Source organism: Cibotium barometz, chromosome 14, assembly GCF_041138505.1.
Source record: "Cibotium barometz isolate CiBa-2024 chromosome 14, ASM4113850v1, whole genome shotgun sequence".
Taxonomy (NCBI): Eukaryota; Viridiplantae; Streptophyta; class Polypodiopsida; order Cyatheales; family Cibotiaceae; genus Cibotium; species Cibotium barometz.
This window is the reverse complement of record NC_141059.1, coordinates 40,147,125-40,169,799: the sequence shown is the minus strand read 5'-3', so window position 1 is coordinate 40,169,799 and position 22,675 is coordinate 40,147,125. Positions and strand designations below refer to the sequence as shown.

General features: G+C 42.6%; 1 protein-coding gene across 4 annotated transcripts in view; it reads left to right on the top strand.

The window, feature by feature from the left end:
• The window catches only part of LOC147632018 (vacuolar protein sorting-associated protein 51 homolog), a 157,257-nt gene that overhangs the window by 5,770 nt on the left and 128,812 nt on the right, over positions 1-22,675 (top strand). For all 4 annotated transcript variants that reach the window (XM_086808598.1, XM_086808594.1, XM_086808597.1 and 1 more), the window contains exons 2-6: positions 21,492-21,631; positions 21,848-21,902; positions 22,001-22,108; positions 22,221-22,319; positions 22,446-22,523. In XM_086808598.1, coding sequence (XP_086664724.1) covers positions 21,492-21,631; positions 21,848-21,902; positions 22,001-22,108; positions 22,221-22,319; positions 22,446-22,523 — 480 coding nt within the window. The remainder of the gene's footprint in view (positions 1-21,491; positions 21,632-21,847; positions 21,903-22,000; positions 22,109-22,220; positions 22,320-22,445; positions 22,524-22,675) is intronic.

Below are 22,675 nucleotides of genomic sequence, written 5' to 3'. Positions count from 1 at the left end.
TAAAGTGGGCCTCTCTTATAAAAATCACCATTTATCATAATGAAAATATGCTTTCCACGATTCTTGTATTTTTCCCTAATCTCTTTGTTATTGTATTGATAATCTTGCTGGTCAACATCTCTCTCTCTCTTCCCCCCCCATCGGCTGTGCTTCATGCACTCACCCTAAGGTACAATAGTCAACAGTCACAAGTTAGGGTAGATTCAGCCATTCATTGTACTCATCAACTGTGCTTCGTGCACTCACCCTAAGGGACAATAGTCAACAGTCACAAGTAAGTTGCAGAAATACAAGAAAATCCTCTCTTTGGAGCCCCTCCCCCCTAAGTGGGGTAGTTGGGACGCTATCAAGTGTAGCGTATGCTCCATCTCTCTCTCTCTCTCTCTCTCTCTCTCTCTCTCTCTCTCTCTCGCTATTACCATAATCATCTATTAATGCTTCACTAACGACAATCAAGAAGACTTCCGCTACGCCACATGTAACACTTTGTACTCTAGAGATCGATTAAGAGGAGCATAACATTTGCATATGCCTAGTGTATTATAAGATTCAAGGGAGATTTCACTGCCTTTTCTGGGAGGGATCTAGTCCGCTCTCTAGGATTATCGTCTTTCTAGCTTGGATGTGTCTTTTCTTCAAGAGATAAACTGCCTTATCTGCGATGACCTCCTCTGCCTACACGCCCATACTATTGGATGTAGAGTTTATCGTTCATCTCCACTTGTGAGCCTCCTTGAGTGGACATTAGAGTGCATATGTATAGTGTTATATTTATGGGCATGTGAACAGTTTCTTAATTAATGTAAGGTTAGTGTGAATACACTTTAGTGCACGCACTTTGAGGCTAGGTCTCGTGCCCATATAAAGGACCCTCATGTAACATTATTCATAAGTGCAATCAAGCTGAAGCAAGCTCCCTTGTGCTGTGTGTGTGTGTGCAAATGTGTGTTTATGTAATTAAGTGTTTCTCTCCCATTGACTGTGCGTTTTCTAACATGGTATCAAAGCTTTGGCTTTGAGCTGTCTTGGTGTGTGTTGCTGCTTTTTAATGCGAAGAATCAACTCCTATTCATCTCATGTTGCTACAAATGCACGTGGAGTGTGCGCGTGTAGTCCTATTCAATGTCATAGAAACGCGTTTCGTACAGGTTTGAAACGTACGAAACGTTTCGTCTTGTACGAAACGCGTTTTTTATTCATCCTGAATATTTTAATACCCTACAGCCCATCACATCACACCGTTTCGTACCTTTTCCATGCGCGTTTCCCAGTGGCGGCCGCCTGTACTTTTTCACCGTTTTGTGTACTAGCTCGCCATCGAATCAACGCCCGTGTCAGCCCGCCTGCTCCTTGGTGTCCTGGGGCCTTGTTGAGGTCTTCTAAAGGGGTAATGTCATGTTTTGCTTTATGTTGGTTTTCTCTGCACAACTCACAAAGCATCACGTTTTGTTCTCTTCCATCAATATTTATGGCATATCTTCCTCCCCTTGCTCTAGGGCTGTAGAAGGAGGTACCTTTTTGTACCATATGAAATATATTGATTTTCCAGCCATATATCTCTCTCTCTACTCTCCCTTTTGTCTGCGTTTTTGCATCAGCATGTTCTCAGTGGTGTTTAGGGCTGAAAGAAGACTCCCAGAGCTTCCGCGTGTTACATTGGTATCAGAGCATCAGGCTCAACAAAGCTAAACACCGATTCAGTCCCATATGATGGTGTACAGGTCCAAGGTACAGGAAAGTACACGGGTACGAAGCCCAAGGCAAGGAACACAGGAATGGGAAGAGCTCCCAGGAGGTTTGTTGGTGGTGTTCCACAAAGCCAGAGGGGATGGTAGTCCTGTGAGCCAGATAGGTTCTCAGGCAACGATCCCAAGGGAGGATTATCCTCCAAGGGGTGATGTGAGTGCCAGACTCATTTCTCGGGAATGAAGACCAAGAGAGTGTTCAGAGTCAAGGCAAGAATGGATTGGGGACTGGATGGAACAGATGCATAGATATTATTCAGAGTCAGAGTGGTTTTGGAGACTGGGCCAGGTTTTCAGTGAAAAGGGTTGCCAGAGTTGGATGGATGACAGAGGGACTCCGGGAATAGAGTGGGATGATGACAATCATCCAAGGAACAAGTTGGAAGCCCGCCATCAAGTTTAGTAGAGGGGGATGTCATGTGCAAGCATTGCCATGAACATTCCCAGAGCTAATCCAAAAGAGGGCAGCCAAGAAAAAGATCATTAGAGATAGGACTTGGAGCACAAGGTGCATAAAAGGCTAGTGTGGACTAGAAGCAAGGGCAGGAAGGCTTGTCGGCTGTACCAGAGCTAAGCAAAAGCTGTCGGTTGAGATACAAGGGGCTGTCGGCTGAATCAAGACAAAGGCGGCAGCAGGCGTTTCATTTATGCCCAGTCGACTGGCCGACCAGCACTTCTAGGGTCCAAGAGACTATATAAGTTATAGAGTGCTCATTGTTTTAGGCATTCAACTCCATATGAGTTGGGTGTAAGTTAGGGACAGATTTTGGTGATGTTCACCTTTTGTATGAAGGCAGCCTAGGGCTGTAGAAGGAGGTACCTTTTTGTACCATATGAAATATACTGATTTTCCAGCCATATATCTCTCTCTCTACTCTCCCTACTGTCTGCGTTTTTGCATCAGCATGTTCTCAGTGGTGTTTAGGGCTGAAAGAAGACTCCCAGAGCTTCCGCGTGTTACAATTCGTGCCATAGATGCATCGGTGCCAGGGACAGTGGTTACAGGGGAGTTCATTATGTCCCACATGCGCCAGGCAATCAATGAAATTGACCCCAATAAGATTGTGTAGGTGATCACGGACAATGGGTCCAATTGTGTATCCATGGGCAAGATGTTCGAGGAGGAGTTCCCCAAGATTGTGTGGACACCTTGTGCAGCACACAGCCTTGACTTGATGATTGAGGATGTGGGGAAGCTTGATTGGGTGAGCCATGTATTTTCAACTGCATCTAGCATGGTGAACTTTGTCACAAAGAGGCCAAAGGTTTTGAGCATGTACAGGGCCAATAGTGATCTTGAGCTTCTAAAGCCCTCCAAAACTTGGTTGTGGTGGGGAGACTAGTGAGAGTGCGGCATGGCTTATTGCGCATTGTTGGGTGTCGTGAATGGACAACATGGGAGGACAAGGACGAGTCCAAGTCTATAGCATTCTCTCGTATGGTCATGAGAGATACTTGGTGGTAGGATGCAGAGGGACTTGTGAAGGCACTTCAGCCCATGTATAGTGGAGGGGAGTACCATTGGGCTGCTTTATGAGTTCATGGACAGAATTGGTAAAGCTCTCAATGATTGCACTACCTTGTCGCCTGACAGGTGCTCACCCTTGGGCTTTAACTTTAGTCTTTGAGTCTTTCTCTCGAGTCTTCATATAAGTTATTTTATAAATCTTGATCTCTTATGTATGTCACATGTAGAGTTCAAGATATTAAGGAGATTTGGAATCGGCGTTGGGATTAGTTTCATAGGCCAATCCATGCTGTTGCTCACATTTTGCATCCCCTTTGGAGGAACGAGGAGCAATACCTCAATGAGGAGCTAGAGTCAGGATGGACTGAGTACATTACCAAGTTGGTGGGACTGGGAGGTGATATACAGCTTATGAGAAAGCTCGAGGATGAGCTTCTCATTTACCACAACGGTAGCCATATGTTTGGGCGAGCTACTGCATTGCTCAGGGAGACACAGTTGGAGCTAGTGTCTTGGTGGGAGAAATACGGTATTGGGACACCCAACTTGGTAAGGTTCTTGAATCTTGTATCTTTGTCTCCTATTCTTTCAAAATCTAGATGCAAATGCTACTCTCTTTTTGACTCTAACTTAACATTCTTTTTTGTACAATGTAGAGACGGATTGCATTGAGAGTTCTCTCCCAGGATTGCAGTTCAGGGCCTTGTGAGAGGAACTGGAGTACATGGCTCTTTTTCACACGAAAAAGAGAAACAGACTCTCCACAGCACAATTGGAGAGGCTTGTCTTTTGTCATTGCAATCTCCGATTGCTAGAGCAAAAGGGTCATCCCATTGAGCCTCGCCAAGTGAATCCAGATAAGATTGATATCATGAATTGCAAGGAGATTCCTGACATTCCTCAGGAGGAGAGAGACATCTATTCTATGCTCTATGAGGAGATCATGGCTCCGGCTCGCACTACACGATCTTCTCGAGAGGCTAGTACTAGTTGTGCACCTGCACCTCTAGAGGATGAGGCATTTGAGGACTCGGCTACCGGCAGTGATCCTGAGAATGAGGTTGCAGAGGCAGAAGATGCAGATGAGGATGAGGATGAGGATGAGGATGAGGATGCAGATGAGGATGAGGATGTAGGTAGTAGCTGCCAATATCATTTTATTTGGACATGTTATTTAGTTTGAACTTTGGACATGTTATTTATTTCGATCTTGGATTTTGAGTCATGACTCATCACCCACGTGGTGATCCTTTTGATTTCTGTTTAGTCATCACCCACGTGATTTGTGATATCATCATATCTTACATGTATTTTGTTTTTATTGAAATGAATTCAATGTGGTCTCTTATAAGTTATGTCAACAGTTTTTTCTTTTGTATATTTCAAGTTAAAAATATACATGCTTTTTCTATTTTGTATGAAACCTTTTTGTACCCGTTGATCTTCTGACGATGAATCCTCCTCTGGAGAAAGAGGAAATGAAGTAACCTCTGACACAAGAGAATCATCAGGGATAATTGAATCTGCCAGGGTTGAAATCTAAACCAAAATAGACTCTAAAATAGTGGAAGTAACCACCAATGAGAATTCCATAGAACCCTCTGAAGATGCCTCCTCTGGAACATAAGAAGCGGAATCCTCCTCTGAAAGCATATCTCGTAGCATAGGAGGGGAACCCAGAGAAATATCATCAACACCATGGAGAGGGTAGGCATGATTATTTGCAATGTTAACGGACGAAGAAATCAATGGATGATCCTCAACCTCATCCGATGCGACCCTAACCTCTACTGAAGAAGTCATAGTTGTGGTCACTAGGATTGTGTCTTGTGGAGAGGGAGAAAGAGAATCTGAAACTGACAAGGGGGCCACTTTGGCCCTAGTCTCCTGATGTTGTGAGGCAATGCCTGAGTCCGAATACCGCCTTTCAAGTTCAAGCCACAACTGAGAGGCATCATAAGAAGCAGATAAAAATTCCACCTGTATAGACGGTGACAAAGATTTGATGATAACCATCTTGGCAGAAGCATCATAAACTCTCCGATAAACAGGATCCAATAACTGAGGAGAAGCAACAATAGCCCAAAGACAAGAAGCTTCCAAAGTTAACTGAGTCCAATATGACTAAATCTGATAGTTGGTAGAAGTAAGGGGAGGGTTTCCAGAAGCCATCACCACCAAGAATCCAAACCTCCTCAGGAAAGACTAGAAGAGAGGGTGGGTGGGAGATCCAGGCACAGGAGAAGAAACTGTAGAAGGAGTAGCAAGAGAGAATTCTCTTGAAGTCATGTCTTCTGACAAGAAACCTTCTCTTAAGAAAGGGGCTGAATAAAAAAATCAGCAAATCCTCCTCTCAAGTTGTGCATAGCAAGAAGAAAAGGGAGCGAGGGTGGGAAACTAAAAGGAGAGGAAGAAGAAAGATCTCTCCAAGCTGTAGATCCCTGTCCTCGGCACCTAAAAGAGGGCTTCAACAATCTAATCAGCAGAAAAATCAGCAATCTTTGCTGAAAATTCAGAAATACGACAGTCCCAAGCGTCAGATGAAGAAAACATAGCAATCTTGAGGAAGCCTCTGCTCCTGGAAGAAAACGCAGCACCTTCTACACTAAAATCTGCAGAAAATGCAGCAAACTGGTGAAGCCTATGCTCCAAAACAGAAAACGCAGCTCTTTTCTGCTCACAGGTCAGCGTTTTGCTTGAAGCAAATAGAAACACAGATGTAGGCCCAGGTACAAGACTTGTAAATGCTGGAAACTGATGTTTATTGCTGAAAACTGAGCACGAGGAAAGCCCGTAGGTGCTGAACAATGGTAAGAAGCAAAAGCAGCTACTAATGACCTCAACAAGATGCAAAAGAATGAAAGTGATGGAAAGGGTGAGAACCCTTATATATCCCTCAGAGTGCTGGTAACTAGTTGTAGCAAGCTGACAGCAGGACAATAGCATAAAATGCTATAAAATACCTAAAAAATGGTAGAAAAATGTTGAATTATATCTGCTAAGATATGCCAATGCAAGGCCTCATAAATGGCCAATACAAGCATGAAAATGGTGATGTAGACCATCTGGAGATGATATATTCCAACAGCTTCAGCAAAATGCAAGTGTGATGCAACTCTTCATCAAGCCTAAGTTCTCGAGAGGACTGTTTTCAGTTCAAATGCATAAGGCTTAAGCTGTTTCTTTTGTTGCAAGTGGTGTTTTGTTTGCAAATACATGGATTCTTCCACTATTGGTTAATGTGTTTGACATAAGTATTGGTTTAGGGTTGAGACATGGCATTTCTACTACTCAGAGCCAAGCAAGTTGGATGGATCCAACTATCCATTAAGTAAAGATCCGAAGTCAGCGTGTTGCCCACAAGCTGTAGAAAGTTGTTGAAGGCAAGGAGTTGAAACTAGGAGGGCCAGAGAAGTGGCGGATTGTGGAGGCGGATTGGGGAGGCAGATTGTACTACCGGGGAGGACAAGATAGATGGTCTCCCCACTTTGGACAAAAGAGCATTACATTTGTAGATGTCTAGTGTATTATGAGGTTCAAGAGAGATTTCACTGTTGGGTAGGAGGGAAGCTAGCCTGCACACACACACACACACAACCTCAAGCACAGAGAAACGTGAGTGCTGGAAAAGATGTACTCAATAATGATATGAAATGAAAGTACAAGTGAGTACTTAAAGGCCTAGGGCAAAGTGCCCAACACACATAAGTGTGTTCACACGGGAAAAAAGTGCCCGTGAGTAAGTTGGGTTCACACCTGAACTAGCCGGGACTGGACATGACCAACAAACGCCCCTCAAGTGAATGGTGTGAACGGGTAGCAGCAGGGTGATAAAGCTGTGAATGCTGCCCTGCACTATGCTCCACAACAGTAAGAGTGAACTGTAGCGCCAATGGAAAAAGCAAGCACTATATGACGGGAAAAAGGAGAATCCCCAATGTCATAGTGCTAATGCTAGAGCATAGTAGTACATAAATGCATCACCAGAAATGCATGGCAAAGATCATGTGGACATCAACTGCATCAAATCAAGAGGCATCGCATAATACCCCCCTGGAGGCAAGTACCAAATGCCAAGCTGAACTGCATGTAATCCACATCAATGCTCTGTAACTGCACGAGTGATAAGCATAAGAAGAGGTAGCAGATATACGCATGTGTAAACGCAACAGGATCCAGAAGTCATGCCTGTGAGACATGCAATGTAAGCTGCAAAAGTGAAACTCATCAATGGAGGATCCGATGAGGAAAAATCAGCAATGGGAAAAGCTGAAAATGGGGAAAAAAAGTGGGGGCTTGAGGCGGGCATTAGCCAATGCTATGAGAGGATAGGTAAACTCTCAGTGATGCCATGATCAGTGGCATGTATGGCAAATGTAAAGATGCATAATCCCACAATGAATAATATACATGTGACATGTCAAAACCATGAGAGCAAGCCAACACTGGCCAAGTGTGTAAAAGGCACTCCCAGTAAACATCACATGTGAGAAAGTGATAATGTCAACACTGTAGAAACAATCCCGCTGCAAGGGAAAACAGCATAAAAGGCATCTCCAGTAGACATCACATAAGAGAAAGCGTCTAGCATAGACCAGCATAAGGGTCAACAAGCATAAGTGACCATGAGGCATCACCAACTGCATGTGGGCAAGTAGAATCCCTCCCTAAAATGCATCTACCAGACAATGCATACCATGGAGTACTGACTATAAAGCATAGTCATCAAAAGCAATGGCATCAGAAGACATCTCTGCAGGCAATGAAGATGTAAGTGTCAAGGCTGATACATGTGTAGCCAAATTGGCATGATCTGCACCTGTGGAAGAAGATGCCAGCTTCTTCTTTTTTTCACTCTCAATACGCTTCCTGCATTCCTCTATGGTGTGCCCTGTTTTCTTGCAATAGTTACATCGCTTTTTCTTTTCAGGCTTGTCCTCTGTCTTGGGAGGATTCGATGGGCTAGGTTTAGGCCCAATTCTATTCCCACGAAAAGAAGCAGCCATTGCTGACTCAACAGACATCATGTTGTTCCTGTTGGAACGAGATTGCTCTTCACTGAGCAAGAGAGTCACAAGGTTGTCAAAAGTGACCGCATTAGGTGCATTGCCAGCCAACAACCACAAAGTGGTGCCAAATGTCTGATAAGAGTTAGGCAAGTTGCGCAAAACTGTCTGAACAAGATAGCTATCTGTCAAAACCTCATCAATGTTAATGAGCTGCTCTCATAGGTCCTTCACATGCGTAAGGTACTGATCGATAGAGTCACCTTCAAGCATGCGGTCAGTCTCAAGCTTGCCCCGAAGGTAAGCTACACGAGCCTCATTGCCACCTGAATACAATGCTGCCAAGGTATCCCAAGCATCCTTTGCAGTGGTGCAAGATCGAATGTGCGGAATGATATGCCTGCGGCACGAGAGAGCAATCAATGCATGGGCCTGAGCATCCCTAGCATCCCAAATACGTTGCTGCTGAGTAGGGGGTGGACCTGCAGGAGGATGAGCGGGAATCACTTCACCTTCCGCTGGAGCAGGTGCAAGAGGACGCTCCTCAGTGCCATCCACATACAACCATACATTTTTGGCAACCAAAACATGACGCATCATATAAGCCCACATAGGGTAGTTGTCCCCATTGAGCTTGTCCTCTTGAGATAGCATTCCAAAGAGGTCATTATTACTGTTGGCCATGATAGGACAACAAATCTGTCACAAGTCACTACGAGTATGCAATGTCCAGCAAAATTGTAAGAATGCGGGAGATAAATAGCAGGATAACCAATGGACTGAAAGGGAACTCCTTCACTAGGAGAAATACATATGCATGTCCCAAATTTGCAAGTGTACTGCACGATGATGCAAATCTGTCAAAGTGTCCACAATGACATACATATACTGTAGCAAACCACAAATGTATACATGTGCCGTGGAAAACACAATCAGCTGACACCTGTAAGAGCTGCAAGTGCTCAAATCCTGGCAGATCAAATGTAAATTGGTCGAATGCTCCAAAAATGGCCCTAATTTTTAGGCAACCAATTAGACCACATCTGAATCGGAGCTGCACTTGTAAATCTGCTAATGCGATTGTCACCTGTACCAAGTGTTGCAATGCCCAAAAATTGGGGGAAATGCCCCAATGCCAACCAGATGTGCCTGTAATACCCAAAAAATTTGGGGGAAATGCTCCAATGCCAACCAAATGTATGTGCAATACCCAAAAATTTGGGAAAAATGTCCCAATGCCAACCAAATGTGCCTGCAAAACCCAAAATTGCCTGCAAATAGTGTCAATTTTTGCAAAATCAAGTCAATTTTTGCAAAATCCCCAAATTTCTAGTGCAATTATGCACCAAATTTGCTGAAATCAATGCCAATGTGTGCCAATGTTGCAATTGCAGGCTCAATGGTGAAAAGCCCCAAAAATAATGCAACAAATTTGCTAATTTTCTAGCAATTTCTAAATTTTTGAAAAAATTGCACAATTGGGCAGTACAGGTCGGGAACAGCAAGGGAGAGAAGCACACGAGTGTTTTTTTTAAAAATTTTAATAATAAGAGAGAGTGTGGTGTGTAAAGTGAGCAATAGGCTGCAGCAAGGGGCAAACCCTAACCCTAATGTTTGGGAGCAACAGGGTGTAACCCTAAGCCTAACCAGGCTGTGATACCAATGTTGGGTAGGAGAGAAGCTAGCCTGCACACACACACACACACACACGCGCAATCTCAAGCACAGAGAAGCGTGAGCGCTGGAAAAGATGTACTCAATAATGATATGAAATGAAAGTACAAGTGAGTACTAGAAGGCCTAGGGCAAAGTGCCCAACACATAAGTGTGTTCACACGGGGAAAGAATGTGTGTCCAGTCACAGGGAAAAATTGCCCGTGAGTAAGCTGGGTTCACACTTGAACTAGCCGGGAGTGGACATGACCAACATTCACTGCCGCTTCCTACAGGACTTTAGCCCACTCTTGAGGATTATTGTCTTCTCGGACCCATGACAGACCAGTAATGCCCACTCTTTAGGATTATTGTCTTCCTAATGGAGTTACGTGGACATAGGTGTCCTTAGAGAGAGCTAAGCTCAAACTTGGGATACTTCACAACTCCCCATTACGAGTTTCTTCTCGATGATATAAGAGAGCCGTCTTAGGTGCAAGGTGTGTGACCTATTGGACATTGAGGAGCCCCTCCAGCGAACTAGACAGCATGTGCAAGTGGCACAAAAGGCATTGTACCCTCACGGGATTATCCTCCATAGAGCACATCAGTTGCAGCGCACGTGACGTGCCTGTCTCATAGGGCCCATTCAATCATCCATACAACAGCTCTAGATATGCGAGATCTTTTTGAAACACAGAGAGACTACCCCACAAGAGGTGAACATAGAGAACCTATAAGAGGTCATAGATGTTGCCTCCTCACAATGATCACATCATAGATGGTACCTGATGTCCATGATGTGAGCCAAGTGGCTACTTTTGTACTCAAATTATTATTACACGATCATTTTTATGTTTGTGGCTAGTTGTTTCATTTTCTTTTTCTGTGATATGGTTGCTTCATGGAGTGATTGTAACAATTGTTTGGTGTCATAAGCCCTTAGGATCTTTTGTAGACGTTAATATTGTTAAAACCCTAAGATCTCTCTAGATAATTAACATGCATAAACATGCATAAATCAGGCATTAACTCTATCACCCAACCACTCCCGAGCCCAAGGGTTGCACACATGAAATATAATGGAGTACCATATACCTTAACCTTAGTGTCCCATACCACCAAGGGCATTGTCACCATTTTTTGGTTTTGGTGTGAAAACTAATTTCCTTTTTTGTCCACTGTTTGAATAAGTGAAAGTGGGTTTCTTTTCATTTGATGCTGGTTTTGATGAATTGGCACCAACCATTGTCTTATGAAAAACGTGAGCAGCCTGAATAGCATCTTCAGCCGTTTTAACTTTGCACTTCTTCACCTCGTATTGATAATCACGAGATAATCCATTGATGAAAATACCACACAAAGTATGATCATCAGACTTGGCTTTAGCAGCCAACTGTCTAAACTTTTGTACATAGTTATCAAAAGACTGATTAGCCGTGCTATTTTTAATCAACTTGGCAATAACTTCGAATTCATCCTTTGGTTGGACAAATTCTTTCTTGAATGCAACTTCAAACCCTAGCCAAGTAGTGGGAATAGAATCTTCTTTTAGATCCTTTCACCAAGTCAAAGCTTTCCTCTTTAATAAACCCTGTGCCATTTGCAATTTCTGCACATCAGTGAAAGGGTGAAAAGCAAAGTGTGTATTTCACCTGTTAAGCCAGGCATCCACACATTCTTGTGTCTTCTCCTTCTTCTCTCCGCCATACACCTTTGGTGCAAAAGACGGAGCAACTGCTTTGGTAGCTATAGATGAGGTGGCTAGAAGAGCTTTCTGCAGAGTTAAAGTCTGCACCTTAAGTGATTCCATCTCATCATGGCACTTTGTTATAGTAGCCTCGAGACGTTGTGTCACTTCCAAAAATTCGCTCTTTGTTACCGCCTCCTCTTCTTCTTCATGGAACTTATGATCTTCCCTTCTAGAGTTGGGATGATCACTCATGTCATCGACATTGTCATTGACCGAGAAGTCAATATGAGCCATGGTAAATGAGTTCTCTATGAATCTGGGTTAAACTTTTCTTCACCTTTCTCTTGATCCCTCTTGACCAAAAGTTCTAGCAAATTAATTCACTAGAAACAACTGCACATAAGAAAAATGCTTTTATGAGCATTTGGTGGCTAGACATTGGCTAAAAAATTATGAAAACATCGTCTAGAATCAATCCAAACGAATAAAATATTAATACAAGGCATGCTCTCATTAATAATATGCGAATAACCCGCATTTGTTTAGTGTGAGTACATAAAAAACGTACTATAACACCAAATATCTCTCGAATTCTTGAGAAAAAAGCATTACCATGATTTTTCCTAATTTTCTAGGGTCTCAAAATATGTTAATTTTGAAAATTACCAAAATCCATCTTATGGCACTCCAAACCTATAATTTTTTTAAAAATTTTTAGCAAGTAAATTTGCCAAAATACCATTGATATTTTAAAAAAATACCAATTTCTAGGATCTCTAAAAATAATTTCTAGAATATTCCTAGATTCTCATGAGAATCCCATCGTCCACGAAATTTTCAATTTCGCCCGACAATTCTCAAATCCAATGAAATTTTAAAAATTTTAATGGATTTCTTAATTTTCTGGATCAAAAAATAGGTTTTTTAAAAGAATTTGAATGGTCATGGGTGTCCGAATGAACATACCACATGCCAATCACTAATCCTCAATATTTCAAAAAATTAAAATATTCTTTGCCTAATTTTCTACTATTTTTTTAAAATTTTTTGGAATTTTTAATTCACCCCAAACGCATATGGTAAATTATTTTTTTCAAAATTCCAATGGTTTCCCGGAATACGGAAAGCCAAAAGTTTTGGGAAAATGAAAAGACAAAAAAATATGGAATATGAAAGGTCAAAAGTTTCCGGAATCCGAAAGGTCAAAAGATTTTCCAGAATTCGGAAAGTCAAAAGATTTTCCGAGAATGCGGAAAGCCAAAAGGTTCAAGGAAAAAAAAATTCTAGAAGAAAGAATATAATTTTCAAAGAAATAATATATTTTTTCAGGGTTTTTTTTCCCTTTTCCAAGCTTTTTCCAAATGAAAATAACTTGAAAAAATATATCTATTTCAAATTTTTTTTTTAAAATTGCTTATAACTTTTGGTTTAAAGCCTTAAAATTTTTTTTATAGGGGTGGGGGGCGAATTTACCCGCCGGCTGCTACGCAGTCCCCCCGCCCGTCTGTGCGTCGGTTCCCAGAGAGGGAGAGATTACCTCTCCTGTCTCTTCTCTTCTCTCTACTATCTCCCATACTACCTCTCTCTACCATCTCCTTCTCTTCTCTTCTCGTCTCTGTTAGAGATTACAGAGAGATGATTCAAAATTAATTAATCATATATTAATCATAATTAGTGTTTAATTATGATTAATATTTAATTAAATTATCTTATTAAAATACGTTCCCACGCACGAGAGAAATGAAAGATAAAAAATTCAGATTTTGAGGAAGAGAAGAACTTTACGCACACGGGAGAGAACCCACGTATCAATTGATTGCCCCATATTGCTTTCCAGCAAGAAAAATTGACAGAAAATCGAAAACATGCTCGCGGAAAACCCACAAAATGCATTAAAAATACATTTTTTATCATAAAAATGCTCAAAAAATTTCTAAAAAATTAGAATTTTTTAAAATTTTTTAAAGAAATTTAGGGAATCTATTCTACCAACAATATCCACAATAAAATATGTGAAATTTGGTAAAACTTTCCATTAATGCTTATTTTAAACCATAAAAAATAGAAAAGAAATAGCATTAAACTCACGGAATTCTCCCGCAACGTCGATTCGTCCATTGAGTAGTAGTAACACGCGTTCCAATCGCCATATCGACGATCCACGTGCAAAATCACCAAAACAAACCAATAAAATAACATTTTATTTAGTAAATATAAAAATTTACTTTTAAAAAAAATGCCAAAAATTGGAATAAGAAAGTAGAAACAACAACAATTAACTAGAGATTGCTCTGATACCACTGTTAAAACCCTAAGATCTCTCTAGAGAATTAACATGCATAAACATGCATAAATCAGGCATAAACTCTACCACCCAACCACCCCCGAGCCCAAGGGTTGCACACATGAAATATAATGGAGTACCACATACCTTAACCTTAGTGTCCCGTACCACCAAGAGGTATAACTCCAATACAACAGCACTCAGCTCTATAGTGAAATGGCAAGAATGTAGATACAATCCTCTACACAAGAGAATCTCCCTTGAGTGTGCCCCATGTCCCTATTATATAGGAGGGCCCTCAAGTGACTCTCGACTCTCCATTTCCCATGTGTGACCCTTGGATGCCTGACCCTAACCTTAATCCTTAAAGTTAGTCCTAACCCATGCTCCACTAGAGCTTGTTCCCATGCTCCCATGCTCACAAGCCTGATGTGGGTTAGCCTCCTAGTATATGCACATATAATGTGTACATAACAAATATCACTCTCTCTCTTTCCAGTGAGACAGCTTTGTTTTGTTTCTATTTTATTTTCCGTTCCATGATGAGATATGCCATGGACATTATTGTATCACTTTGGTCTCATAGACCCATTGGGTCTTTAGTAGACGCTTAATATATCTTTCTTTCTCTCCCTCTCTCTCTCTCCTCCACAAACATCAATATGCCTGCATACACTTACACACATATATATAATAAATCATAAATAATTAAAAAAATATTTCTATTGGCTGCCATACTTCATATATTATAATTTTTGTTACTTGCATTATGTAGTTTAATCTGATTTATATCATATGTATAATACTTATGTAATGTGTTGGGGTAAAGGCATTATGCCCACCCTTATAGTGTGTACAAGCCCATAAGTTATAGTACATAGTACACTTAGTACTTTTAATGTACTAAGTGCACTATGTGTACTAGTGCAATATACATGTGTGATAGGGGAGTCACACACTCACACTTGGTGAGTTGACTTATCCCCACAACTCTCTCTCTCTCTCTCTCTCCCTTCTTCTCTGTGTATGTCTCCCACATGAAAACCTAACCCTAATTAAATCTCCCATTTAACTGGTATCAGAGCTATGGTCATTCCCTCCCTCTTGATAGCATCTCAGGCTGCATTTCAGGCTGTGGAGCAGGTGCTTACAGATAGCATCTTCGGCCAGCATAGAACAGTGAAGCTAGACGGTTGCAGGGTGGCCAGCATAGAACAGTGAAGCTAGACGGCTGGCTTTCAAGGTTGGGTGGCGCACCAGGAAGGGGGCGAACCTTCAACAAGAATGCCTTTACGCACTCTTCACAGCCATGCGTCAGCGCCTTGCCACAAGAGAGCGTTGCAGGCAGCAACGCGCTGGGCGTTAGACGGCGTAAAACCACCGGGCGGATAAGCGCACGAACGTGGCGCAGGCTGGCGAGCGTTAGCCACAAGGCGTCAACAAACGGAGCGAAGGCCTTTAGGTGGACCCCGTTGGGAAGCGTGTAGCGCTACGCGGCGAAGGCAGCAAGGCTTTGATCGTCGGCTGGCTACTAGGCGAAGTCGTCGGCTGGCTACTAGGCGAAGTTGGAGGCGGGCGTCAATACAACAGGCGAAGAGGCGTTGGTCGACCGCTAGTCGCTGGGCGTAGGCAGTCAGAAGACTTGGGCTGCCCAGCAGCAGCCACGCTGCCCAACCAGGCAGCGCAGAGGGCTGCTCAGCCAACCAGGCGCAACCAGCCATCCGTACACGAACTGCAGCTACAGCAGCATCATCACGACCCCACTGCAATCAGAAATCGCCTGAATTCACCAGAACAACAGCAGCATCATCAACCCCTCTTTCCTGCAACAAAAATCAAAAAATTACCTAAGGTATTTGCTTCAATCTTTTGGAATTTGCATGCCCAATTTGCAATTGAGCAGGTACAATCATCAATTGAGCAGGTACAGGTGCCAAATTGCTCAATTTCTGAGCAAAATTGGCAAAATTGGGTGACATTGGTCACAATCAGGATCAATTTGCAGGAAATTGGATGTCGAAATTTGGGGCTTTTGATGTAATTGTGCAATTAAGCATTCATACATGGTGTATGATGTGAGAAATCGCACATTCGGGCAAAATTGCAGCAAATTGCAGTGCAAATCAAGGGGCTTTTGTGCCGATTGGGTTGATTTGCATGCAGGCAATCGCATTTGATGCTTTGGGCAATGTGTTGATGCCTGTCAAGCACTCAATGTGCCTGTAAATCAAGGGGCTTTCATGTATTAGATGTATATGTGGCCAGGGGGAAGCACTGTGAAGACTTTGGATGCCTTCATGTGCGTCAATGTACCATGTATGATCAGCAATTGATCTTAAATCAAGGGGCTTTTCAAGATTTTATGCTTGTTAAGCTTGGCAAAGCAGCAGGCAAGACTTTTATGCCTTGAATCCTCAGAAATCAGCTTGCAGTCAAGGGGCTTTTGCCCAATTTCTGTTCGGGACTGTTGTATGCAGTGTTCGGGACTGTAAAAGTCTGATTTTCACTCATTTGGACAGCCAGGAGAGCATTTATTGCTACTGTACCTGCTGGTACAGATTTGGTACAGCTTTGTACAAGTTTTGGCATGGTTGCACATTGATTTGAGTGAGTAAAAATTTCAATTTCAGCTGCTGTACTTGCCGGTACAGGTTTGGTACATCATTGGTGAGCACTTGGTACTGTTGTACAGTACTTTGGAAGGGCAACAGAGCACATTTAAGGTGCTGTCCTAAATCTGCAGCAACCAGATTTTGGTGATTTCATCACATACAGTGGGAGAAAAGTTGCATTCTTGCTTCCGCAGTGGGAGATAAAGCTTGGGAGAACAACTGTGAGCACTTTGTGTGCTTTTGGTGCAGTGTTTGCACACTTGCAGGGAGTCAGGCATTGACAGGTTGCATATTGCTATGGCAACCACAGGTGAGAGCTCTTCATTGCTTCACATCAAGAAGCTTGAAGGCTCACATAACTATGATATTTGGCAAACCCAGTGCTACAATGTGTTGCTCCAGAAGAAGCAGCATAAGCCCATCAAAGAAAGGGGTGTAATGCCCGCTTCTCTTACTGCTGAAGAGTGGGAAGATATGGATGAGCTGGCAAGATCTACTATCATGTTGTCTGTGTCAGACTCTTTACTTTTCAGCATTTGTGAAGAGAAGACAGCTTGGGGAATGTGGCAGAGATTGCAGGACTTGTATGCCCAGCAAAGTGCCTCAAGCAAAGTGTATTGGTTGAAGAAACTCATAGGTCTTCAAATGAAGGAAGGGGCGTCTATGACAGCCCATCTAAATGAGTTTAATGGTATTGTCAGCCAAGTTATAAATCAAAAGTTGGCAATGGACGATGAGTTCAAAGCCACTTTTCTCTTATGCACTTTGCCAGAGAGTTGGGACACATTTAGGACAGCCACTAGCAATTCGAATGCTATGCTGTCATATGCAGATGTTGAGGGTGCTCTTCTTCAAGAAGAGATGAACAGGAAGAACAATTCCATTGGAAAGTCCAATGCAATGAATGCACGTGGGAGATCCCAACAAAGGGGTAAAAGCCAAGAACGGGGAAGGAGCAAGTCTCGCTTCAAAAAGGACTTGGAATGCCATTATTGTGGCAAGAAGGGACACATCAAAAAGCAATGCTACAAATGGAAAAATGATCAAAAGGAAAAGGGAAAAGGCAAAGACAAAGACAAAGATGAAGCCAAAGATGTAAAGCCAAAGGGCAAAAGTGGAGTCAAGATTGAAGAAATCAATGTGTCACATGCAGGTGACAGTGAGGATGAGGTCCTATTTACGTCTTCACTTGATGCCCATTCACTTCTTACAGGTGGTCATGGTATGCACTCATGGATCATTGATTCAGGTGCCTCCTTTCATGTCACAGGTTGCAGAGACTTGTTTGTCAGGTATACTGCTGGCAATGAAGGAGTAGTTTATTTGGGTGACAACCATGCATGCAAGATTCTTGGCAGAGGTGATGTGAGGCTTGTGTTTTCAGATGGCTCACAGCTTATGCTCCATGATGTCAGGCATGTGCCTGAGATCAAGAAGAACCTACTTTCTACTGGACAGCTTGATGATGCTGATTATGTTACCACATTTGGTCGTGGAAAGTGGAAAATTAGTAAGGGCTCACTGGTTGTTGCCAGAGGCTCTAAGGTGGACACTCTTTACTTTATGCATGTAGGTGTTTGTCACCATGCTAATGTAAATGCAACCGAGCTGCCGGAAATCTCTATGTGGCATAGCCGGTTGGGACACATGAGTGTCAAAGGAATGGAGCAATTGTCTCGTTTGGGTTACTTGCCTTCTCTAAAGTTTTCAAGTTTTCAGTTTTGTGAGCATTGTATATATGGTAGGCAACTACAGTGCCCCCACAAGAAAGCTCTTGGACAGAAAGATGCTCAGTTAGAGCTTGTGCATACAGATGTATGTGAGATGCCTCAACTTTCTTTGGGAGGGGCAAAATATTTTGTGTCTTTTATTGATGATGCCACACGCAAGGTGTGGGTTTATCCTCTTCGTTTGAAGAGTGATACATTCTCAGTGTTTGAGAAGTTTGTTGCTCTTGTTGAGAATCAAACTGGCAAAACACTGAAGGCTTTGCGTTCCGACAATGGTGGAGAGTATATGTCCAAACAGTTTCAGGACTTTTGTGATGCTAAAGGCATCAAGAGGGAGCTCTCTACTCCTTATGATCCTCCACAAAACGGGACAGCAGAGAGGATGAACAGGACCATTCAGGAGAAGGGCCGTTCTATGTTGTCACATGCTGCAGTACCTCATGGTTTTTGGGCTGAAGTTGTTATGACAGCCGTTCATCTTATAAACAGGTCACCTAACACGAGGCTTGGTGGGAAAGTGCCAGAGGAAGTATGGACAGGGAAGCCTCCGTCATACAAGCACTTGAGAGTGTTTGGTTGCGTTGCGTACGTGCACATAGGCAGGGAAATGCGCACCAAACTTGATCCTAAGTCTCACAAATGCATATTCCTAGGATATGGTGACAAAGGTGAAATGGGGTATAGACTTTGGGATCCCGTGAATAGAAAGATTATACGCAGCAATGATGTCATTTTTGATGAAACATGCATGTATAAGGAGCCTGCAAGGCAACAGGAGCCTGGCAGAGTCATCTTTGATGATGATGGACATCATGGACAACAACCAAGGGCTGTAAATCAGCCATTACAGCAGCAAAACCAGCCCTTAAATGGTGCTGAAAATGGTCCAAATGGACAGCCAGAGATGGGAGAAGATATCCCTATGGATATACCACAGTTAGAGGAGATACCGGGCATGATTTTTCAGCCTTATGGCATGGAACAGGAGCCACCAATAGGTGATATGCAGGCTGGACAGCAACCTGCAAATGATGGTCATTGGGTACGGAGGTCCACAAGACCCTCCAGAGCCCCTGACAGGTTTGTTCCAGGGGTTGACTACTTGATGCTCACTGATTGTGGGGAGCCCTCATGTTATAAGGAGGCTTTACAGAGGGCAGACAAGGCTCTTTGGGAGCGTGCCATGAAGTCAGAGATGGATTCTCTGCACAAAAATGGAACATGGAAGTTGGTGCATCTACCTGCAGGCAAGAAGGTTTTGCCATGCAAATGGGTTTACAGGCTCAAAGTTGCACCAGATGCAAAGCCAAGATACAAAGCCAGGTTAGTGGCTAAGGGCTTCAAGCAGGAATATAAAGTGGACTTTGATGAGATCTTCTCTCCAGTGGTCAAAATGACCACACTTAGAGCTGTGTTAGCTTTGGTTGCACATGATGATCTGGACTTGATTCAGATGGATGTGAAGACTGCTTTTCTTCACGGTGATCTCCATGAGGAGATATATATGCAACAACCAGAGGGTTATGCAGTGAGTGGAAAGGAGAAGCTTGTATGCAAGCTGAAAAAGAGTCTTTATGGGCTCAAACAGGCACCAAGGGAATGGTATCATAAATTTGATACATTCATGAAATCCCAGAAATTCAAGAGAAGTGACATAGATCACTGCTTATACACCAAGAAAACTTTGGATGGCAGTCTATTGATCCTCATCTTGTATGTTGATGATATGTTGATTGCCGGGAAATCTCGTAAAGAGATGGATGCCTTGAAGAAGAGGCTGCATCAGACCTTTGATATGAAGGATTTGGGTGATGCAAATCACATTTTGGGTATGCGGATACTTCGGGACAGAAATCAGCATGTGTTGTATTTGTCTCAGAAGGAATACATCGGCAAAGTTTTGCAGAGGTTCAATATGGACGGGGGGAAGAAGACTAGTACTCCTTTGCCTCCATATGTGAAACTCAGTGCTATGGACAGCCCACAGTCAGATAGTGGCAGGGCTGATATGGCCAAGATTCCGTATGCTTCAGCTTGTGGTAGTGTCATGTATGCCATGGTAACTACTAGGCCGGACATTGCATTTGCAGTGGGAGTGGTTTCTAGATACATGGCCAACCCTGGCAAGAAGCATTGGGAAGCAGTGAAAGGTGTCATGAGATACCTGAAGGGCACACAGGATATGTGCATATGTTTTGGCAAACAGGATGCATTAGTGCATGGTTACACGGATTCGGATTATGCCGGTCATCCAGATAACCGGAAGTCTACTGCTGTGTTTACATTCACAGGAGGTGCTGTGTCATGGATATCCAGGATGCAGAAGTGCACAGCCTTATCTACTACAGAGGCCGAGTATATTGCAGCCACAGAGGCTTGCAAGGAGGCATTATGGCTATCTCGGTTAGTGGTTGATTTGGGCTATACAGGGGATATTCCATTGTTGCATTGTGACAGTCAGAGTGCCATCCAGTTGGCAAAGAACCCTGTCTTTCATGCAAAGACGAAGCATGTGGATGTGAAGTATCACTTCATCAGAGAGGTGATAGAGAACAAGCAAATTCAGCTTGTTAAGATTCATACGGATGACAACCCGGCTGATCTGTTGACAAAGAGTTTGCCTCCGGAGCGGTTTGCTCATTGCAGACACTTGATGGGCATTGGATGAGACCAGTTTCAGCCTTGATATGGCCTTGTATATTATCATGTACATGCTGATTTTTTCTTTTCCTTCATTTAAGGGCACTTTGCCTCTAAGTGGGAGGTTGTTGGGGTAAAGGCATTATGCCCACCCTTATAGTGTGTACAAGCCCATAAGTTATAGTACATAGTACACTTAGTACTTTTAATGTACTAAGTGCACTATGTGTACTAGTGCAATATACATGTGTGATAGGGAGTCACACACTCACACTTGGTGAGTTGACTTATCCCCACAACTCTCTCTCTCTCTCTCTCTCTCTCCCTTCTTCTCTGTGTATGTCTCCCACATGAAAACCTAACCCTAATTAAATCTCCCATTCATAATGAAATCTTGTCTGCTGTTTAAATCTTACAATGTATTGTTATTTTGTTGTAATATTAAAACATATATTTTACTGTTGTAAGCTTGGATAGTTTTCAACCTTGTGAATGTATATATTTGGGTGATCATGTAACATGGTTTTACACTAAGGTTTCCACTTTCATATGCCTTCTTTCAAACTCGAGTTGCTTCTTTAGAATAGCTCTCTTGTTCTTCCCAAGTTATATCAATTGCTTTGCAAGTTGGCTCAATGTCATTTTTGTTGCAATTTGTAGGTGCATAGAACAAATCTCGAGGGCCTGCTCAAAAAAGACGTTGAAATGGCAGCTGAAATTAAGAACCTTGATAGTGACATGCAAATGCTTGTGTATGAGAATTATAATAAATTCATCAGCGCCACTGATACCATAAAAAGGCAAGTTGCATGTTGGTTCTGAAAGAAAGTCATGCTAAAATGCAATTGTGGGAGTTAGATCTCCAAACTATATTTATATCCTTCCGCCAAACACCCCCCCTCCCCGGGGCAGGCCCCATGTGCCCCTCCCCACAAAAAAAATTCCCCTTCTCTTCTCCCCGATTCCATATCCTCTTGGAATTATGCAAAGTTATTAAGGGTTTGATTTTTTTGTAGAATGAAGGAGAAAATTACAGGCATGGAATCAAACGTGGAGCAGCTGCTTGAAAAAGTGAGGAGCTTATTTGGACGCTTCTTTTTCTTGCTTGCATGGTATCTGCATGAGCAAAGGGATACGCAGATGGATTTTTGATTCTCGCCTCTACGCAGGTGACCTCTGTAAGGACAAAAAGTGATGGTGTCAACGCTTCACTTTTTGAGAGGCGGGAGCGGATCGAAGAGTTGAATGGAACGCGCGGTCTCCTGCGAAAAGTACAGGTCAGCTAGAAATCATAATATAAACATGGAGGGGCACTCTATACTCATGAAATATTCTATGCATTTTAATTAAAGCAAACTGTGCCTTTTGTGGTGTGTGCTACCCATGCAGTTCGTTTTTGACCTACCCAAAAGGCTTCGAAAGTGCTTGAAATCAGAGGCATACACAGACGCAGTGAGGTTTTATAAAGGGGCTCTTCCTGTACTCAAGGTAATAGGGGTTTAAGTGAACCTTTTAATGATACTGGTTATGGAACTTTTGAAGATTGTTTGTTGCTCCTCACTCGAATTTGCACGGTTTCCATTTAATGGTGGTTTGTGGTGTTGTTTAGGGTAGGCATATGGAAAAACATCCTTTCAAACATGCAAAGAGGAGTCTGAGGAGGTTATGACAACAATTGCAAGACGATTGCAGGTATTATTTTTTATGTCGCAGACAATCTTGAGCTATTGGAAGGCTTGTTTTGACCTTTTTCTGAGATAGTTTATGTATTGGCTCCAATAAACTTTGGAGTTGTGAAACAATGTTAGAAAAACACAGATATAGCTGGACTGTCTGAGGGCATA